The sequence below is a fragment of the Lolium rigidum genome, chromosome 2 (genome assembly GCF_022539505.1).
Source record: "Lolium rigidum isolate FL_2022 chromosome 2, APGP_CSIRO_Lrig_0.1, whole genome shotgun sequence".
NCBI lineage: Eukaryota > Viridiplantae > Streptophyta > Magnoliopsida > Poales > Poaceae > Lolium > Lolium rigidum.
Genome location: NC_061509.1, coordinates 112,963,764 through 112,982,262, shown reverse-complemented (window position 1 = coordinate 112,982,262; position 18,499 = coordinate 112,963,764). Strand labels below are relative to the sequence as shown.

The 18,499-nt window shown below is 43.0% G+C and overlaps 1 protein-coding gene across 1 annotated transcript; it reads left to right on the top strand.

The window, feature by feature from the left end:
• The first annotated feature begins 8,493 nt into the window (after nt 1-8,493).
• On the top strand, nt 8,494-17,585 carry LOC124692249 (putative elongation factor TypA-like SVR3, chloroplastic). Its single transcript, XM_047225576.1, has 14 exons — nt 8,494-8,708; nt 9,217-9,326; nt 10,548-10,751; nt 10,967-11,143; nt 11,253-11,405; nt 11,896-11,985; nt 14,617-14,751; nt 14,846-14,962; nt 15,465-15,616; nt 15,709-15,793; nt 15,945-16,039; nt 16,276-16,441; nt 16,514-16,709; nt 17,091-17,585. The coding sequence occupies exons 1-14, from the start codon at nt 8,501-8,503 to the stop codon at nt 17,225-17,227; spliced, it is 2,025 nt and encodes a 674-aa protein (XP_047081532.1). The 5' UTR covers nt 8,494-8,500; the 3' UTR covers nt 17,228-17,585.
• The last annotated feature ends 914 nt before the right edge of the window (nt 17,586-18,499 follow it).

Sequence of the window (18,499 nt, the reverse complement as noted above, 5' to 3'; positions counted from 1 at the left end):
GTGAGAGACTATGAAGCCAAGGAGTTTTCCGGCTGGCACGCCAAAGACGCACTTCAGCGGATTTAACATCATCTTGTACCGACGGAGATTCTCAAAGGTTTCTGTGAGGTCGCTGATCAAGTCGGATCCTTTCCTGGTCATGACCGCGATGTCGTCGACGTAGGCATGCTCTTAACCTTGTGGTCGTGGGTTCGAGCCCCACGGTGGGCGCCAACTGTCGTTGCCTAATCGACGGTACCTCGGAGGAGGGATCCTCACGAGGGGGAGAAGAAGTAGGGGCCATAGGGCGGAGTGCACACGGGACGGTGGTACGCGAGTTACCCGGCTCGAACACACGCACGATGACGGGGCCCTCTGCTGCTTGTCCGGAATTATCCGGGCGCTTTCGCGTTGTTACAATGAGTTGTGGTTGTGCCTCTAGGGCTCCCGGGATCCGGCTTATAAAGGCGCACGGATCTAGGGTTTACACGGAGAGTCCTAGCCGGATTACAGATAGCCTAACTACGGTACAATATCTTGCCGTGCACATCACGGATCCGCCTTCCATATACGTCGTACTGGATCCGGGTTCCTCATGGGCCTCCATGGATCCGGGTTACTCCTAATGTCGGTACGGATCCGGCTTGCGATCTCAGGTGGACTTCTTCCTTCATGATCAACGACAAGCTGGGCCGCCCGATGGGCCACATGCCTCATCACCATCTGCGGGCCACCCGGGCTTGCCGGATCTAGGCACTGTCGATGGTACACCCATGAAGTATACCCACAACAGTAACAGTACTGGTAATGAAAAGTTCGCAATTTACTTTCCGAACAATATTTTTGCTGTTTTTGGAAAATATGAAAAATTACGAGATCGAAACGGAGTAGAAAAGATGCACAAGGGCGTGCCACCATAGGCCGGCGCGGCCTGGCCTGGGCCCGCGCCGCCCTATGAGGGCACCGCCTCGTCGCCCCTTTCCGACTCTGTTTCGACCTGGTACTTTCCGTTTGTTACTGAAATTTTTTATTTTATAATCCCCCGGACCCCTGGAGGTCCGTATATCGTTTTCTCGACGTGTTTGGTTTCAAGCTGTTTCTGCCAGGATTTGTTTCGGAGCTAGAGCCATCATGTCTTCGTCGGGAACTCCGAAGGATAGCTCCTGCAAGGATGTTGGCAACTTGTACATGGAGGAGCTGAGGATGCACCCAAAGGAGTTGATGCTCGTCGAGGAAAACTGCAGATCAAAGATGTTCAGGGTCCCAAAGGAGAAGGAAGCTTGGAAGACAGGATGGAGAAGCTAGAACAAGAGGTCTTCAATTACAAGAAGATGGCCGAGCGTGAAGTGGATATCTTTCACAAGATTGTGTATGAACTCATTGCTTGAACACGAGAAGGAAGCTGCAAAGCTATGGGGCGACATCCTCTCACTTCACGACACCACCAACAAACTCCAAGCTCAACTCTATGACATTCATAATCAGAACCGTGAGTATGAAAACAGGTTTAAACATATAAGCCGTGCTTGCTAGTTTCGAGGATTCCAGAGACCAAGATGTCATTTGTTGATGGAGAGCCTCTATCTTGGAAGTATGAAGACGGGAATTCATCACCACCATCACCAAAGGATTGATTCATCATCGGTATTGGCATCCCCTTGGTTTGTTCCAAGCTTGGGGGAGTGCCGCGGTATCACATCATCACTACCTTTTACTTTTTACTATCAAGTAGTGTCATATCATGAGTAGGGAAGTTATCGTATAAGATGCGTTGCAATGTGGAAGTATCTCTCCTTTAGTTTGTCTATGTATCCCTTGGTGTGAGTTATCATTATGGAATATTAATGAGAAGTCTTATCATTTACATATTGCACACCTTATTTTAGTTTGCAATTTCTACTATATGATTGATCTTGATTTTAGTATTGGTACCACTTTGGGAGTATTGAGTAAATCTATTTGGTTTTGGCAAACTTAGCAATGGTCAATAGTAACAACACTTTGAGTTCAAGAAGAATAGAGGAAATACATGTAGAAGATGTTATTATCTTTCTTATCAGTCCTTAGCTTAGTATTCTAAAGTTAAAACTGTTTGTGCTTACAAGTAAGATGCATGATTATGTCTATCACATGTATATTTGTTTGTTTCCCTCAACTCCTATGCTTTCTAATTAACCTTGCTAGCCAAAGACCTGTACTGAGAGGAAATACTTCTCGTGCATCCAAACCTGAACCCAAACCTATGCCATTTGTGTCCACCATATCTACCCACTGCATGGTATTTCATGCCATTCCAAGTAAATACTTCATGTGCTACCTTTAAACAATTCAAAATTTATTACTTCTTATTTGTGTCAATGTTTTATAGCTCATGAGGAAGTATGTGGTGTTTTATCTTTCGAGTCTTGTTAGGCAGCCTCCACTAATGGACTAGTGGCTTCATCCACTTATCCTATAATTTTGCAATAAGAAGCGGCAGCGGGGTTCCCAGCCCCAATTAATCAACTTTCATTAATAATTCTCTTCACATGTTTTGCCCTGATTCATCGGCAAGCAACTTAATTTTGCAATAGACACTCCTCCATGGTATGAGATTGTTGGAAGGCACCCGAGGATTCGGTTAGCCATGGCTTGTGTAAGCAAAGGTTGGGGGAGTGTCATCCTTAAATAAACTAAAGTACATGTGTAAACAAAGAGAAGAGGGATGATCTACCTTGCTTGGTAGAGATAACGTCCTTCATGGGAGCCGCTCTTTGGAGGTCTGTTTGGCAAGGGGTTAGAGTACCCGCTACCGAGTCATTGACAACAACAAACACCTCTCAAAACTTTACTTTTATTCTCTTTATATGATTTCAAAACTGAAAAAGCTCTAGCACATGATTTAATCCCTGCTTCCCTCTGCGAAGGGCTGTCTTTTACTTTATGTTGAGTCAGTAAACCTATTTCCCTCCATCTCAAGCAAGCATTTGAGTTGTTGTGATCAAACTATTATATTGTGATTTGCTTCATCATGTCTTTACTCTTTCTTGTTTAGTACAAGTTTTACATGAATGAATATAGCTTTGAAAGTCATCAATGATTAATATGATTGAGTATGCAAGTTTACCATAAGCTTTAATATGAGAGCGCTGCTCAATAGATAAGTATAATCGTTAAATGTTCTACGACCAAGAACAAAGTTTGCCATCACCAATTATGATTTCTTATGCACCTTTATTTGTGATTACCTTATATTTGTTTCAAGTTGAGTTATATGAGGAAGTTGGTTACTATAATGTCTTGTGTGAATGAATATGATGCTTCTTGTCCGTATTTTATTTATCGACTCTTCACTCCATAAACATGTGGACCTGTTTCCAGAGTTCAGTTTCGCTTAGGGACAAGCGAAGTCTAAGCTTGGGGGAGTTGATACGTCCAATTTGCATCACTATTTTATATCATAATTTGCTTGTTATTCATTGATATATTTCATATTGGGACACAATACTTATGTTATTTCATCTATTTTGCATGTTTCATGATTATTTGGAGATCGCGCACCGGAGCCGAGGATTCTCGCTGGAAAAAGCACCGTCAGGATGCAATATTTCGGGAGATCAACTGTGGAAGGAAATTTCACCAAAAATCCTATTTTTCCAGATGACGAAGGAAGCCAGAAGGGGAGCCAGCTGGACCCAAGGTGGGCCCACACCATAGGGCGGCGCGGCCCATGGCCTGGCCGCGCCACCATGTGGTGTGGGGCCCCCACAGCCCCTTTCGCCTCCTTTTCTTCGCGAAACCCTTCGTCCCGAAAACCTAAGTCACAGAGGAATCCTCACGAAGGGTTACAGCCGCCTCTGCGGGGCGGAGAACACCAGAGAGAAAAGAGCTCTCCGGCGGGCAGGAATCCGCCGGGGAAATTCCCTCCCGGAGGGGGAAATCGACGCCATCGTCACCGCCATCGACCTGGACATCATCTCCATCACCATCATCATCATCTCCACCATCATCACCGCCATCTCCACCGCTGGACATCGTCACCGCTATAGCATGCCTCCCAAACAAGGGTTTTCCCTCAATATATAGAGGTGGAGATGCAATCTTGGCCATGGGATTGATGCCTTTGATCCAAGGGCTCTTGGGCACCTCTAGAACCTTCCTAGGACTCTCCTCTGTATTATGAGTCCATAAAGTTGTGTCTTAGCTGAATCCATCAAATATGGCAAGAGTTTGTGTCAATCACGTCACCAATTTCCGGGTTTCCGAAACTGTTTTGTACCCTTCACTAAAACGGGCGCCAATTTCGCATACGAACTCCGTTTGCGACGTTCTTTACGTCAAATTAAACTTCCGAAAGTTCTCCACAATTTCTATCTCTTACACTTTTCCGTTTGAGGCCATAGTTGTGTATATTTGGGGCGATCTTTAAAAAGTATCCCACAGGGATAGATTTCAGGAAACTCCAGATTTCACCATAACGACCGGTTTCCTTTCATATTTGCTTATTTAGTACACAATAAAGTTTAAAACAAAAATTTATGAAATTTTGCAACTATTAATAGGTTAGTCCCAATAAATATAATAAAGTTGCAATATAATAAGAATTTTTGTACAATAAACTACGAGGTTCATGTATGTATTTTACATGCATCAACATCCCCAAGCTTAACCTATGCTCGTCGTCGAGCATGAAGGTGATAAAGCTAACATGAACTTTGGAGTTTATTGAATTGCTTCTATGTAATCATGCAAAGTGTTACAAGGTTCAATCAATAGAGAATGACAATAAGCAACATGAAGTATGAAGTGACGTCCCTTACATTCTATAAAGCATGCATAACAATAAATATCACTGTAAGAAACATGAATGATAAGTACTATGAATCATAAAACATGCTTAGGAGAATCCTATAGAACTTTTGGAAGACTCTTTGTCCTCTCTTTTCTTGGATATTTTTTTGACTCTTGAACACAAGAAAGTAAGCAGGGAATATATGTGTTAAACCTCCAAAAAATAAGAAAATAGAGAGGATAAAACAAGGTTTTGAGATATGCAATTCATGTAAACAATAATAATAAGGATGGGGTACCATACATCTCTTGTATGAAGATATCTATGTGTCATGTGTTTGACCTCTCATGAGTAAATGTTGCATCATTTTCTTGATTGCTAAGGATTGCACCTCTTGTTACTCAGCTCCGGGTTATCAAGACTTTTCAACACACATGTTTCAACCAAGTATCGCAGTGGAGTACCTTCATGTCGCCTTTACAAAGGACCAAAGGATATGGATATCTCAACTATAGGCCATCCATACCAGGACAAAATGAACAATAGACGTTGAGCATCCTCTCTAAATCTCTCTCACTTTTTTCTCCAACTCTTTTTTTTCTCTTTTTTTTCACGAACTATTTTTCTTTTACTTTTTTCTCTCTTCCTATTGAGGATGTTCTTTGCCGAAACTTTCACCATGATTAGGCATGGCTTCGGTTAGAGACCCATTGCTCTTCTCTAACATGCATGCATACTTACTCTTGATAACCTCCACTTATTCCGCAAGATTAAAATCACCTCCAATCAGAGAGTGACCTTAATAATTCAAGAACAGGATATGGAGGTCAGAAAGAAAAACCTCTTTTTTATCTTCATAAGAGGACCCATAGGCCATGGTAACTCTAACAATGGTACCATTCATCTTGAGTTTTACAATGACAGAGACTGAAAAGTCTCTAACATCCCAACAAATAATATCATAGAAATCTGAATCTACTCCCACCAGGATGCCACCAACACAGCCTATAGCAGGCAGGGATTTCCATTCATAGAGTCTATTATTGCCTACAATGGATTCCAAGAAGCTATCTGCAATAACTTTTTGTTTTCCATAAAACCGACCAAGTTTGCATGAGTTTTATTAAAGAGGTCAACCAAAGCAGTTTTCCTACCATGGGCTTAAATCCCCTCTTGGATTCCAAAAACAACAATTCATGTTAAACCTTTTTTCTTAGGGTGCTTGCCCCTTTCTTCCCACAAACAGAGATCCATCCTAGAGCATCTGGGAATGTAGAGTCATACCCCTCACCCATCAGGTCAGTAGGTACAACAATGAAGCTACTAGAAATATCAGAATTTAAAGGACTGGAATCTACCAAAACTAACACGAGCTTTTATGTGTATTATGTTTATGGTAAAAAGATCCAAAACTAACATGTTATAGTAACGCACGAGCATTCAACTAGTGCATGATACTACTATATAATATCACCCACAATGATAAGTAATACTACATAGAGAACAACATGCATTGGGAGATTGCGAGAAAAGAGAGGAATCTAAATTAGTTACTCACGAGAATTAAGACATTAAATGAAAAAGATATTATAATCTCTAATAATGTGAAAAAAAACTCTCTGGCCTTATAATCTGACATTAGAGCATCTCCAGTCGCGTCCCCCAAACCGTCCCCGAAAGGGATTTGGGCGCGCCGGACAAAAAAAATGTTCCCAACCGTGTCCCCCAAAGCATCTTTTTGTCCGGCGCGGCCCGATACGGTTTCCGGCGCCCCAAGCCCGTCCCCGCCCCACAGGGAAGCTCCGGGCACGCCGGACACAACGAAAAGCGAGGCGAAGCGACGCGGGGCCGACCCGTCAGCGGCACATTGAATTTTAACCTAACCGCCGCCTACCTCGCGAAGGAAGTTATTCGCGCGCAGTGAAACACGATGACATCTTTGCCTTAATGGCGACGGAGGGGCACGCGAGATGTCTCATCGGTGATGCGCAGCCTCCACGCGTCGCCGGCGTTCGCACGCCACCGCGCGTTCCCGCGCTTTCTTTCCGCCTCTTCTCGCCTCTTCCCGCGCTTTCTTCCCGACGCCGGCGTCTATAAAAGGCCCTCCCGGCTCAATGGCAGCCACCACAGCTGCCGGCACCCCTTTCTCCGCCACAAGCACAACCCTCATCGCTCCACCGCCGTCTCCTCCACCACCAGTGTGCAATGATGAACCGCCCCGGCGATGGCCAGTTCCCTCCACCGTCTCCTCCACCACCACCTCCACCACCGGATTCGCAGTTCAACATCGACGTCGCCGCCCGTGAAGAGCGGCGGCGGCGAGGGATGGAGGCTTGGCGTGCACGTCGTCAGCAGCAGCGGGAGGCACTCGAGCAGCAGGCCCGCCAGCAGCGTGAGGAGGTGCACACGGCGGCAGAAGCGGCGTTCTACGCCCCTGACCTCGCAGCTGACGAGAGCGCGACGTCAGCCGTGTGGCAGGAGGAGGCGCTAGCGGACACCACTGCGGCGTTCGACGCCTCCACGGCAGAAGAGGCGCGGCGGCGCCGGACGGAGGAGATTCGCCAGCGGTGGGCTGATGACCGCCATCACCAGCGCGAGGAGCGGGAGACGCAGTACCGTGAACGGCGGGAGGCGATCGAGCGCCGACGGCGGAGTCGATGGATCGGTCGCTGCAGCTGGCGGCGGAGGAGCGTCAGCAGCGGGAGGCGGCGCTGGCGGCAGCGGAGGCGGCCTGGGGGAGGCGGGCGGATGCGTTGGCGGCGCGAATGGAGGAGGAGGGGGAGGAGACGGAGGTCGAGGAGGAGGAGACAGAGGTCGAGGCGGAGGAGGAGGAGGCAGAGCAGGAGGACGACGACTTCGAGTGGTCCGACGACGACGGGCCGCACCCGGACGAGACGGTCGATCAGCAGCGCTCGCTCGTTGAGTCATTCGAGTCGGAGAAGAAGCTTCAGGACGCCGCCCGTGCCCGCGAGGAGGTGCAGATTCACCGCGCCGTTGAGCTCTCCATCTAGACGACGCAACAGGGGAGGGTAGGCGACGACGCCCTGCTGGAGCAGCGGCGTCTGGCCACCGCCCTATGCATGGAGAGGCGGCGCGCGCAGCAGGGGCTGCGGCGGAGGGGAGGCGACGATGGGGCATGCCCGTCGAACGCACCGCCAGGTGGTTAGTAGGCTAGGGTTTAGATGAAATGTAGCCGTTTTCATTCAAACTGTGTAATATATAATCAAATTTAAATGAAAACCTTTATTTTCGTGCACTAATATTTATTTGGGGATTTTGTTTAGGGGACACGACTGGGGAGCGACATCCTCCAAACACGGTACGAACAAAACACATCCCCAAACGCTTAATCCGGGCGCCGTTTGAGAAATGGTTTGGGGACGTGACTGGAGATGCTCTTATGATATTGTAATACAATATCATCTTACAGAGTAATACTTCTATTCATAATTCTACAAGCCATCTGAAACATCTCACCAATTAAACAACAGGTCTGGTGTTGGTTTGAAGTATCTGACAACAGGTTTTGGTGTCCAGAGAGAATGGTCACGTTCGAATATCCAAGAAGGGAGGTCTTTTTCACGTCGAGCGCAGACGACGTGGCCCGCCTCGCAGCGCACACAGCCGGAGCCACGAAAGCCATGGCCGTTATCCTCCCTCGCTCCACCGCCGCTCCCCGCCCTACAAAACCCCACAAACCCACCCAAGCCACCCGCCGCGGCAGCATCCATTCCCCACCCCACCTCACCCATGCAGATGCAGACCATCACCCTCCGCGCCGCCCCTTCCGCCCGCCGCCTCGCGCCGCCGCCGCCGGCCAGCTCCTCCGACCTCTCCGCCGGCCGATGCTTCTTCCTGCGGTCTCCCAACTCCCGCTGCCGGAGGGCCCGCTCCGTCAGGGCCTCGGCCTCCCTCGACCAGGAGGTCAAGGAGCGCGCCGACTCCCCATCTCCCTCCGGTAAGTCAAATCGTCGGGACGCTGCTCGAGGCTGCTGAGTCCCTTGCAAGTGATTTCTCAGGGCTTTGTCCATGCTGATTTTCTTGCGCCGACTAGTTTGGTAACACTGTCGCCACACCAGTGAAATGAGCTTGGGATGTGCACGCGGCACTTAACTTCTTCGTCACCCTATTGCTTTAGATTTTAAGTGGACACACGCATTTCTGTCCAGCGCTGGCGTGTAGGGATCACGGCTTTACAATATACCATGGTGCATGGTTCTTGCAATTCTCTAAACGTGGTTATTGGTGCCCAGCCTTGCTTATTAGATTGAGTTTTGTTAAAATTGCTCCAAGTTCATCTTGCACTAGTACAGCTTCACTTGGTACCTCAGTTTCAGATTCTTTTTTTTACTTGGCGTTATCTGAACCCAAAATATCTCTTCATGACATTTTTTCCTACATATATATATCGACTTCTCTTCTTTTTGGATTATATGCCTATTTATGTACTTCACTGGATTACTCAGCGGGGAAGACTAGTCAAGCAACTAGAAGAGATGTGAGGAATATAGCAATCGTTGCACATGTCGATCATGGAAAGACAACTTTGGTGGATTCCATGTTAAAACAATCCAAGGTACATCCCACCGCTACTACTATCATTTATTTCAATTAACTGACTGTAAATTTAATTTCTCAATCATGGACGCTTTACTCAGGACACAAGCACACAATTTGCAAATATAACACTAGCTGTTTCCATATGTTGCCATACTATTGTTCCATGATTTCTTGTTTATTGTTATTATTCGGCATGTTAGTCTAATACTCCCTCCATCCAAAAAAGGATGTTAGACGCGATTTATTTTGTGTATAGATACATCCAACTTTAGACAAATCTGCCACATCCATTTTGGGACGGGGGGACTATATAGCTTAATTTTGTACTCTGGTCTTGGTGGGTTGGCATTTGATGGTATATGTTTGTCACCTCATCATGGGACTGACATAACGGCTAAATTGTATAAGTAGGACAAATGTAATATTATTTAAAACTGAACTTGATTCTAGTTGAAATAACAACCTGATATAGTCATATTTGGTCATATCTAGAGCTAAAAGTTTGGCACTCCCTGCGTTGCAAAATGTAGGGCGCATTCTGATAGGTCAAGGCATGACTTTTGCCGGCAATTACTCGAGCAGGATGCAGTTTATGTTACATAAATTCATATCATTAGATTCATATTCAAAATACTTAGTTACAGTTGTGGTATGTGTCACATAAACCACAAATTAATAGAGTATTTTTCTTTTAAAAGCCTCGACTTAACCAATCAAAATACACCCTATATTTTGCAGCAGAGTGCTTTCCTCCAATTTGCGAGACACAAGTACATAAAAACGAATTAATAAGGTGAAGTGAGAAAATTTTCTGTCTGAACATATGCCAAATAGCAATATGCCATTGCCATCACCGTGGTAGGCAACCCAGACTGGTTATGTTGGTTAGACTCCAATAAGTGGTGCAGAAACAACTCCTATATACCACTCAGTCACTCACCTAAAACTATTTGGCTATTTGCTATACTTATTCACTTCTGTTTGTCCGGGTTTTGTCCAAAGAATATCCGGATAAGTTTTGTTTACTGCGTGTCAATTTATCTCCTTTCCTGCGTGAATCAGAGTAATGTATTTCTGCACAAGATTGCAGGCCTTACTAAACCCATGAGCTCAGATAGATTTTAATATTTTGTGAAACTTGTTTCTGTTCAATCACCATGTTGTTGCACAAATCAAGAGTATATTTACCGTGAAATTTTTCAGTGGTTGTATTACTCTGACTGTTTACCATATGCAGGTTTTCCGAGAAAATCAAGTTGTGCAGGAAAGAATAATGGATTCGAATGATCTGGAGAGGGAAAGAGGAATTACTATACTGAGCAAAAACACATCAATAACCTATAAGGGTACTAAAATCAATATAATTGATACTCCCGGGCATTCAGACTTTGGTGGGGAGGTGGAACGTGTTCTCAACATGGTGGAAGGAATTCTCCTAGTGGTACTAGCTACTATTTTCATTATTTGTAAATGACTTCTTATTTAATGCTTAAGATCTTTTTGAGGAATCCCTATGAGCTTTACTGCAGTTGGTTGTGCAATCTTCCACTGCACGTCACCAAGTTCCTATCAACCAGATTTTCTTAATAGTGTCTAATTTGACTTGAGGGAACAGGTGTAAGATCGTCTGATTTATTAAGCCTTTCTCCTTTGTAGGTTGATTCTGTGGAGGGACCTATGCCACAAACAAGATTTGTTCTGAAGAAAGCTTTAGAATTTGGACATGCTGTTGTTGTAGTTGTAAACAAGGTTGACAGACCTATTGCTCGTCCAGAGTTTGTGGTGAATTCTACATTTGAGCTATTCATCGAATTAAATGCTACAGATGAACAGGTGAAAGAGCCATGCCTGGATTGTTATTCATTTTGTTTATTCTTCTGGAGTATCAACCACGGTCATATCCTAGTCCTCACGTTTTTGTTTTTGTTTTTTGCAATGATAGTGTGATTTCCAAACAGTCTTTGCAATTGGCCTCAAAGGAAAGGCTGGGTTGTCTGCAGATAATTTGGCTGATGACCTTGGACCCCTTTTTGAGGCTATTCTTAGATGCATACCAGAACCACGCATTGAGAAAGATGGTGCCCTCCAAATGCTCGTGAGTTATAAACTTTGTTGTTTATATTTCAACTTGTCATCTATCATCTGCCATTCTTGATTTGCTATGAGCTAGATCACATTCACACACTACCTCCAAAGCTGTAATACTATATAATGCATTTCGGTTTTGTTTATTTTTATACTTATATTTTCATATGTGATGAAGCATAATGCTTCAATCCATCCAATGGGAAGGAATAAAGATACTCTACTACGCGGAATTAAGTTTTTTTTTTAGATAGCTGAAACTGTATATTCACAATGAAGGAAATAAAGTATTTGTTTTCTTTGGATGGTAATGTCGCTTTTACTCTCGCATTGCTTTGTTTGTTAAATTGCTTGAGCTGGCTTCCTCTGAAATATTCAACCAAATCTGGTTTCAAGAATTCTCAGCATATTTTGTGGTCATGACCAATATCAATACGTATCTTTCATTGCTTCCAGTTCTGTCATCAATTGCTCATTCAAAAAGGCTGACTGATATGCAGGTAACTAGTACTGAGTATGATGAACATAAAGGAAGAATAGCAATTGGACGACTGCATGCAGGAGAACTAAAGCGAGGAATAGAAGTAAAGGTTAGATTTTGATCAACTCATTCTTATTTCTGCATGATAACATAAACAACAACCAACATCACCTATAAGAAATAGGGTCACACTGCATCATGGACAGGCACAGGTTAAGGGGATAACTGAACTAATCCTGGCACATCAGAAATAAAAGGGTAAATTTTTACCTTCTATCGCAATTGCTGTGTAGTTGCAAATCACCATTGCTAATATGGCCAAGTTAAGCATAGCATTGCAAATGACTGACTTTTATCTTTAATGCCAATAATAAAGAGAAAAATTCTGAAATGAAAAGTTTCCTTTGGCCTGTCTGTTTTTTTTTGGCCCGGGCCTCTTTCTTGATTATGTATTCCAAGGTGGGGAGGTAGGCACTGCATAGTGATGACAATTCCATCCGGTGGCATGGCATGCCCTCTTTCTTGATTATGTATTCCAAGGTGGGGAGGTAGGCACTGCATAGTGATGACAATTCCATCCGGTGGCATGGCATGAGTTAGAGCAGCAATTGCTAATGCTGCCAAAATATGGACAAAGCAGAGTGGGAGGAGACGGAGCTAATTATCATTGTGGTACATGCTATGTCACCGTCATATTTATTGGAGGACTTGGGATCGCTGTGAACAATTGTAAGACAAAGAGCAGACAAATCCCGCGGCAACTCAGCACTTGTGCAGATGCGATTCTAGGAGAGAGACGGGCAGCACTATCTCCCTCTTTTGGCTACTGCTTCCTGGTCTCACTTCAATGGAGGACTTTCCTTGTTCGATTGATTGTGAATTTCTTCTGGAAAACCTCGTTTTATTGCTTTCTCTATCTTTCCATCTCGAGGCTTGCAGTTCTTGAAAATAATATTCTGTCCATGTTTATATGCAAGGCAGTTGCACATTTGAACAATTACACATATCATTGGATTCATATTCATAAGCATTTTCCAGTGATATCACCTTTTTGTCGTATGACACGCATTCTATTGCTCTAGTTAGTTGCCAACTAGCAGAACTGACAACACATCTCCAGGAAAAATGTTTTACTACTGGGTGAAAAAGATATATAAAACGCCAACAGACTTGCATAGGCACGGCTTACACAACGGTGCCCAGCAGAGTGGAGTTCGTTGGAGAGGATCATCTCACATGCAACTGAATGATACCATATTCTAGAATACCAGCCCTTTGAAATAGTATCAGGGAATCAATCTCCTTCATCTTGCTATTTTCTAACTCAAGCCAACCTCCTTTGTCATAGTCTTTGAAGCTCAATGTTGCACCCAGTTTTCTCATGGCCTCCCAATGTATGTGTTGCATATATGTGAGAAACAATTACAAATCTCCTTTAACGGACACATTGCATTCTACAAGTTTTTCAATTAAAAATGTTAATAGTAAGGCCTTGTTTGGAAACAGTGGAATTTAGTGTTTGGCAGTGTATTATCCGCCGTGTTTTGGGTGGACACCAGATTCCCTTCTCGTAACCCAGATTGCGTCTAATAACAACGGTGTAAAAAACGCTAGACCCAGCTCGCGTCTAAAAAACTGCCTAACCTGACGTGTTTCCACGTGTTTACTTGGGCTTACACAATTAGAAACCTGGCTGCCAAATGGGCTAAGAGTATATTTTCGAGTAATAAACTGGGCTTGTATAATACACGTGTATCCAATTAATAACCGGTCTGCCAAACAAGGCCTAATTTGGAAATTAGTGTTTTGTGGTACTTGAAGTGGCAGACTGCACCTTTTGATGATCATTGTTTCTTTCTACCAAAGGTAATTACAATCTTAATCAGTGGCAAAGGATGGAAAATTTGAGGTTGAGCGAGCTCTAAAACGTAAAAATGGATTGATGCAAAAAAATAATCAAAATTGTCTCGACACATTTATATTTTATATGATCTTAAAGGATAATCAATTAGTACAATGGTAATAGCAACATATTTAAATAGAAGTAGAACCTACAATAATGAAGCTTTAATGCCGCCTAGTAGTCCCAGCCAATGGCAAATTTCTACCTTCTTTTCAAAATGTTTTTTAGTTTCACCAAAATCAAGACTTTTGAATATCCCTTGCTCGATGTAGCACACCATCTAGTCATTAAGCCAACCATCAGACATCTTGTTGCGCAACTCTGTCTCGAGGATCTTCATAGCTGGGAAGGCCCTTTCAACTGTGGCCGTTGCCACCGGTGAAAGCATTGCCAACTCAATGAGGTGGTAAACTGTAGGAAACATGATATGCCTTTCAATGAACAGGAGCAGCCGAGAGCAGGGATGGGTTGGGGCCTCGGGGAGTCGAGGGTGATTTCCTTTCCTCCCCGCGTGGCCCAGCAAGGCAGCAGGCCACAAAAATTGCAGACAATTGCATGTATATAGGGAGAAGCCTATATATCTAATATTTTGCCAAAAATCAAGGTAGGGTGGTTGCCCTACCTTGCCCTAAGGGCAGCTTCGCCCCTGATCTTAATAATCAGAAATCACTATTATGTGTTACATCTTCAATGCAATACCTAGCCATGTTATTTCTATTTGTTTGCCTGTTGGCCCATAAGAGCCGTGTATTTGCTAGGCTTTGTTTGAAAGAAAAGTGAGTACATATCTTCACCGGTAACTATGGTATGGCTTCCATTAATAAAGACATTTTGCAGGTGTGTACGCCAGATGATGCTTGCAGGATTGGCAAAATAGGCGAGCTTTTTGTTTACGAGAACTTTGGACGCGTTCCAGTTGAATCTGTTAGTGCTGGTGACATTTGTGCTGTATGTGGAATCAATGATATCATGGTTGGTGCCTCTTTATGTTTTATTCATATCTTTATTAGTATATATTTACCCTTATAACACGACTTCACAATTTGTTTTTGTCTAAATTCTGCAGATTGGGGAAACTATAGCTGATAAAGTTGACGGAGTAGCATTGCCCACTATCAAAATTGAGGAACCAACAGTTAGAATGTCTTTCTCCATCAACACTTCACCTTTTGTTGGAAAAGAGGTCTCTACAAAGAACTTAAACTTAAAACATTGTATCTCTACTTTCTATGACTTTGTGCTGGAATAAAAAGAGATTTTAAAAATGGCTAGGATAATCACAATTATAAGGATTTCGGTCCATTGGGAATTCCTGAGAAGCGCATATATTGCAAATTGTATGGCCCTGTAGGCAAGCTAAGTAGTTATGGTAAAGTTGTTTTCATTTGAGAACTGGAAGTACTATATTTTCCTGAAACTGAAATGTTAGGCAGTGTCATTGTGTTGCACATATGTCAAGCTTTATTCTATTGTGCTCCGAAGCTGTGGGAAATGGTATATTGAATTATTAAAACTCTTTTCTCAAGTTGAATGTCTTAATCTCAATCAAAACTTATTTTAACCAATACTACATAGGATTGTATTTTGTATTGTAATAGATCCCATGCTAATAAATGTACAGTACAACAGTTGGGTTTCTTCTCTTAATGCTGAAATTTATGCCTATTCTTTTGGGTTTATTCCAGGGGAAATTTGTGACTAGCCGAAATCTCCGTGATAGATTATATCGTGAGCTTGAAAGGAACTTGGCTATGAAAGTAGAAGATGGGGAAACTGCTGATACGTTTCTTGTTAGTGGCAGAGGCACACTGCACCTCACCATATTGATAGAGAACATGTAAGAAATTATGATTTTTTTGCATTATTATCAGCCATTTAGTAATTTCTGTACTTCTGGCATTGACCTAAAAATAAAATAACTGCTTGCAGGCGGAGGGAAGGATATGAGTTTATGATTGGGCCTCCAAAGGTCATAAACAAGACTGTGGATGGGAAGCTACTGGAGCCGTATGAGGTATCACCCTCCTATATGGCGTAACTGGAATTTTCTATATTATGCTGCTGATTTCTTAATTTTTTTGTGACATTGCTGTTGCTCTGGGTACATATGGAACTCCTTCTCACTTTTGATGTAACTAACTTACATTATTATTATTGCTGTACAGATAGCTGCTATAGAGGTGCCTGAGGAATATATGGGATCAGCTGTCGAGCTATTGGGGAAAAGGCGTGGGCAAATGCTTGACATGGAAGCTAGTGGGTTCGTACCATACTCTAGTTTATCCACTAGATCGATCAGGAGTGCTACTGCAGCTCCGGAAAACTTTTTTTTTTTCGTTTTTCTTTCTTAACATATTGATACAAATGAAAGAAAACAATGGTTATTGCAACAGAATCACTTCTGTTCCATTTTAACTACAGTACATCATTGCTAGTCTTTTGCAAACAGCTTGTTCCTGATATTGAGTTGCCATAACGGGTTATTTCAAATGGCAGGCCGGAGGGAGTTTCATTGCTGAAATACAAGGTTCCAACAAGAGGCCTCATTGGGCTCCGGAATGCAATTCTAACAGCTTCTAGGGGTAGAGCTGTACTTAACACGATCTTTGATAGCTATGGCCCATGGGCTGGAGATATGAGTTCACGTGATCAAGGCTCATTGGTATGAATAAATTAAAGCACTGTGCCTTTTTCTTCATTTTTTGCAGCATCTAACATGGATGGAATGTTCCAGGTGGCATTTGAAGGTGGAAGTACTACTTCTTATGCATGTATTAATGCACAAGAAAGAGGTATACTATTTGTCAAACCAGGGCAAGATGTTTACAAAGGCCAAATAGTTGGTATCCATCAGCGACCAGGTGATTTAGCACTTAATGTGTGCAAGAAAAAGGCTGCAACAAATGTTCGGTCCAACAAGGAAACCACAGGTAAAACTTCATAAGCATTCAATATTTGGATGATATTATTTTCTAGAAAGGAACTCTTGTCTTTAATATGACAAAAAATTAGACACTACTAGTTCTTTTTCTGAAAGCACCCATGAAGTAAAGTACTACATTGGTAGCAAGTCCTTCGAAAAGGAAGAAATAGTTTCTTGAAATAAGAGAGTAGAAAAACTTTATTCATATTATTGACATGCCCTCAGGCATACATAAAACTTGATTATGTTTTTTTTGGGGAAAACGCTTGATTATGTTCAGAAAGCAAAAAAGTGGCCCAATACCCCCAGTCACTTTGGTTCAAATTAACAGAAAACTTGTTTTTATCCAAGTGTGGTTAACTGAAATCATGTCATTGTTTTTTTTCAGTGGTTCTTGATGAACCTTTAAGCTACAGTCTGGATGACTGCATAGAGTATATTCAAGAAGATGAGTTAGTTGAGGTTACACCTTTGAGCATTCGCATGTCCAAGAACCCGAAGATTTCGAAGAAGGGCAAGAACTAGGAAAAAGTTACTCATGCAAGGGTTCTAGACTATTGGAGCATTTAGGAATCATCGGTTTCAGATAGAACCTGGCTGTTGCTTTGTCTGGTTTTGATACTTACTACTATATACGAGAGATTCCAGGAGACGTCACCAAAGCCATTTTTGGTGGTCTTCAGTTTTCAGATATAGGATTATACTAAATTTTGCAATGAGGCCGTGATAGTCTTTTTGGCCGCAGATAAGTTGTATATGTTTTTTTGTTCAGCAAACCCAACTGCATTTTTGCAGTTTTACGGCCTTGGAACAGACTTAATTGGACTAATGGAGTAAACAGGGTGTACAGCTGTCACTGCTACCTATATCATTTTTTTGTCAATTGAGATGTACCGTTAGTTTCTTTCTTGTTCTGAAACTTAGTGTATCACTGTATTGTGAAAAAAGCTTCAGAGCCACTTAAATAAGTCTGGTGGGTTCGCTTGAACCGATACAAGAGGAACTCAGGAATGGAAGAAAAACATGATTGCTGGATTTGATCCATTAACACAGGGGCAAGCGTTGGCATACCGAGCTCCCCCAACCATAGATAGGGATTTGATCTTGGACTGAGAACATAGGGTTATAGGTTACAACCAGCCTTTCGACCAAAGCTGCAAGCGATTCATTCAGGCAGAAAGATGGCGCACAGTATAATCCCATGTTTCCGGTGTATTGTCCATGCCATACCGAAGAACACTTCATCCATCTCTAATTCATACAATCTCTTTTCTCGTTAATCGTCATCAATCTCTTTGTGTAGTCTTCGTTGGGATCTTAAACGTAGATCGGACCAAACACATGGATGATTACCTTGGCAAGCATTCGCAAACACTCGATTGTAGTATCTTTGCAAATGCGAAGGTACTTATTGGTGTAGTCCGCCGTTCACATAGTTGCCGCTTTTTCATAACAGGCTAAATCCTATCAGCCGACAGTATTTCTCCAATGAGTAAAAGCGGCAATTGGCCTCACAAGTTTCCACTATCTTCAAACAAAAATCTCTAAGCATTTTATATCGCCTCATATAGGCTAAATCCTATCAGCTGACAACATTCCTCTAACGAGTAAAAGCGGCAATTGGTCTCGCAAGTTTCCATAGTCTTCAAACAAAAATCTCTAAGCATTTGATATCGCCGATGAAATAGATGAGGCAGGTAGATTGATACCTCAGTAAAATAATCATGCACGAGCAACCGATGGCCGAGCGTGGGATGCAAATATGTCCGGCTGTCGATCCTCGCCGCTTTGTATTCC

Bases quoted from the DNA above. Each gene is read 5' to 3' on its own strand.
- LOC124692249 (XM_047225576.1), top strand. From the start codon at position 8,501: ATGCAGATGCAGACCATCACCCTCCGCGCCGCCCCTTCCGCCCGCCGC. The intron at 8,709-9,216 runs GTAAGTCAAATC...TGGATTACTCAG, and splicing joins CGACTCCCCATCTCCCTCCG to CGGGGAAGACTAGTCAAGCA. The intron at 16,040-16,275 runs GTTCGTACCATA...TTCAAATGGCAG, and splicing joins CTTGACATGGAAGCTAGTGG to GCCGGAGGGAGTTTCATTGC.